Below are 1958 nucleotides of genomic sequence, written 5' to 3'. Positions count from 1 at the left end.
TAAAAGTCTGATTACCTTTATGTGTATATTTTTCACAAACAAAGAAGACAACAGCTCGCCTGTGTGACGTGAAGGCCTCGAGTGGTGTTTCTTGCCCTCTCCTCTGCACCTTAAGCACGTGACGCCACCGCTTTCACGTGCACAGCCTTCTTCAAATCACATTCGTTACCATATTTACCTCATAGTAAATACATTTATGTTCTAATTCACTATGTTCAACAGAACATAAAACATTTACTATGACAACATACTCCACTCATGGGTAATGCCTACCGCTGCTCGAATTAAAAGAACGGGTCCATGCAGCAGATTTATTTCAACTTATTTACAATCCCAACATTGATGACACACTCAACAGTTCAGAAACATTGTCTTTGATATCACCGTCTTTGGCCTTATCTGACGCCCAGCGTCCATGTCTCTTGAACAGTCTGTCTGTTACTCCGGCGTTAGCTGCAGCAGTCGCTCCGCCTGACCGAAAACTGTGAAGACCCACTTTTTTGACATCTTCACCAATTAGTTTGAATTTCTCAATAAAGATTTCCCTCGCTCTGGTATATGATAAAGGTTTCTGACCTTTAAGTACATACTTTTGTACAGATTTACAGAAGGAAAGTTGACGAAAAATATATTCATTGGAAGTTTCAGCAACATTTCCAGCAATCAGGTACCTGTTTAGCATATTTACTGGACATAGATCTGAGCCTGTAGCAGCGATCAAAACATGACGCCCATCCCTATAAACGTCAGTTTTACTGTTCTCAACAAAAATACTCATGAAGCCATCCTTGAATTTAATGTTTGACCGTCTGATGTTCACTACTTCAGAAAATCTGAAAAACCCAGCAAAAGATAAAAGTGACATTGTTAAAAACCTTAAATCAAGTAGAGAGGGAGTTTTCCCAGATATAACAACCAATTTCTTTAACGTGTCACAAGTAACAGGTTCTTTTTTCTTGACTGGAGTACTACAAGTTCTTAATGCCGCTTCTCTGATGTTCACAATCAAATCATGTTTACAAGGATCTGGCAGACATGCAATCTTGTGCGCCCAACTAATACCGTAAATAGCTTCCATGACAGATGGAGCCTCCTTACCTCCCTGAACAAGTGATGTAAGATACAAAGCAATATGAAATGGATGAGCAGGCAAACATGTAATCTCCTTAAATTTTGAACTCCATTTTTTCCATCTATTATAAGATCTTTCATACTTATAGACTGTCGCTGGGGCCTTAGACTTGAGAACTAAATCTGGCATATGTCCTGCTAGATCAATAAGGTCTGTATGAACTAAATTGTTCTTCAGCTTCCAGATACCGGTGGAGAACATGTCTGAAACAACAACATCGATCTCATGGAATAATCCTTACTGCTAATGCGTAGCCATCGAATTTGTCCGACAAGGATTTTTTGCTGTCGCCTGAAAATGCAATTCTTCCGTTTAATTGCAAACTATCAGCGATATAATGTTTGAACTTTCCGTCATCAAAAAGTGAAGTCCAGAACACAGCTGATTGCCACCTAGGCACTACTAAAGTAATGCTAGCTTTACTTTGAAGAGCATATCTAATAGCCTTTGTCACCAAATGCACAGGGGGGACAACCCAGTTGTTATCATATTGCCATGACTGTGTAAAAGCATCTACTGCTTCTGTGCCAGGGCACCAAGATCTGGAATTGAATCTGCACAACTTAGCATTATAATGACTAGCAAATCTATCAACAGTATGTGGACCCCACTTCTGGTTTAGCAACTTGAAGACAGCATCAGTAACAATCCAGTCGTCAGCATCTTCAAATTTACTTAACGCATCTGCTCTGTCGTTCTCTGAACGTGGAATCCAGCTAAACTTTATCCTGTTGTTATACATCCTAACCACGGTGAACACGGACAAAGCAAGCTCCTGTAAAGATGAATTGAAACTACCAAAAGAAATAATTTGACAGCAAGCCTT

At 39.7% G+C, this 1958-nt stretch overlaps 1 protein-coding gene across 1 annotated transcript; it reads right to left on the bottom strand.

The window, feature by feature from the left end:
• Positions 1-325: 325 nt before the first annotated feature.
• Positions 326-865, bottom strand: LOC139455687 (integrase/recombinase xerD homolog). The gene has a single exon (XM_071237237.1). It carries the CDS (start codon positions 863-865, stop codon positions 326-328), a length of 540 nt encoding a protein of 179 aa, XP_071093338.1.
• Positions 866-1958: the final 1093 nt, after the last annotated feature.

The sequence above is a fragment of the Haliotis cracherodii genome, unplaced genomic scaffold (assembly GCF_022045235.1).
Source record: "Haliotis cracherodii isolate W230 unplaced genomic scaffold, xgHalCrac1.p SCAF_11, whole genome shotgun sequence".
In the NCBI taxonomy this organism is placed as follows: domain Eukaryota; kingdom Metazoa; phylum Mollusca; class Gastropoda; order Lepetellida; family Haliotidae; genus Haliotis; species Haliotis cracherodii.
The sequence above is the reverse complement of the archived record's forward strand: the minus strand, read 5'-3'. Positions and strand labels throughout refer to the sequence as shown.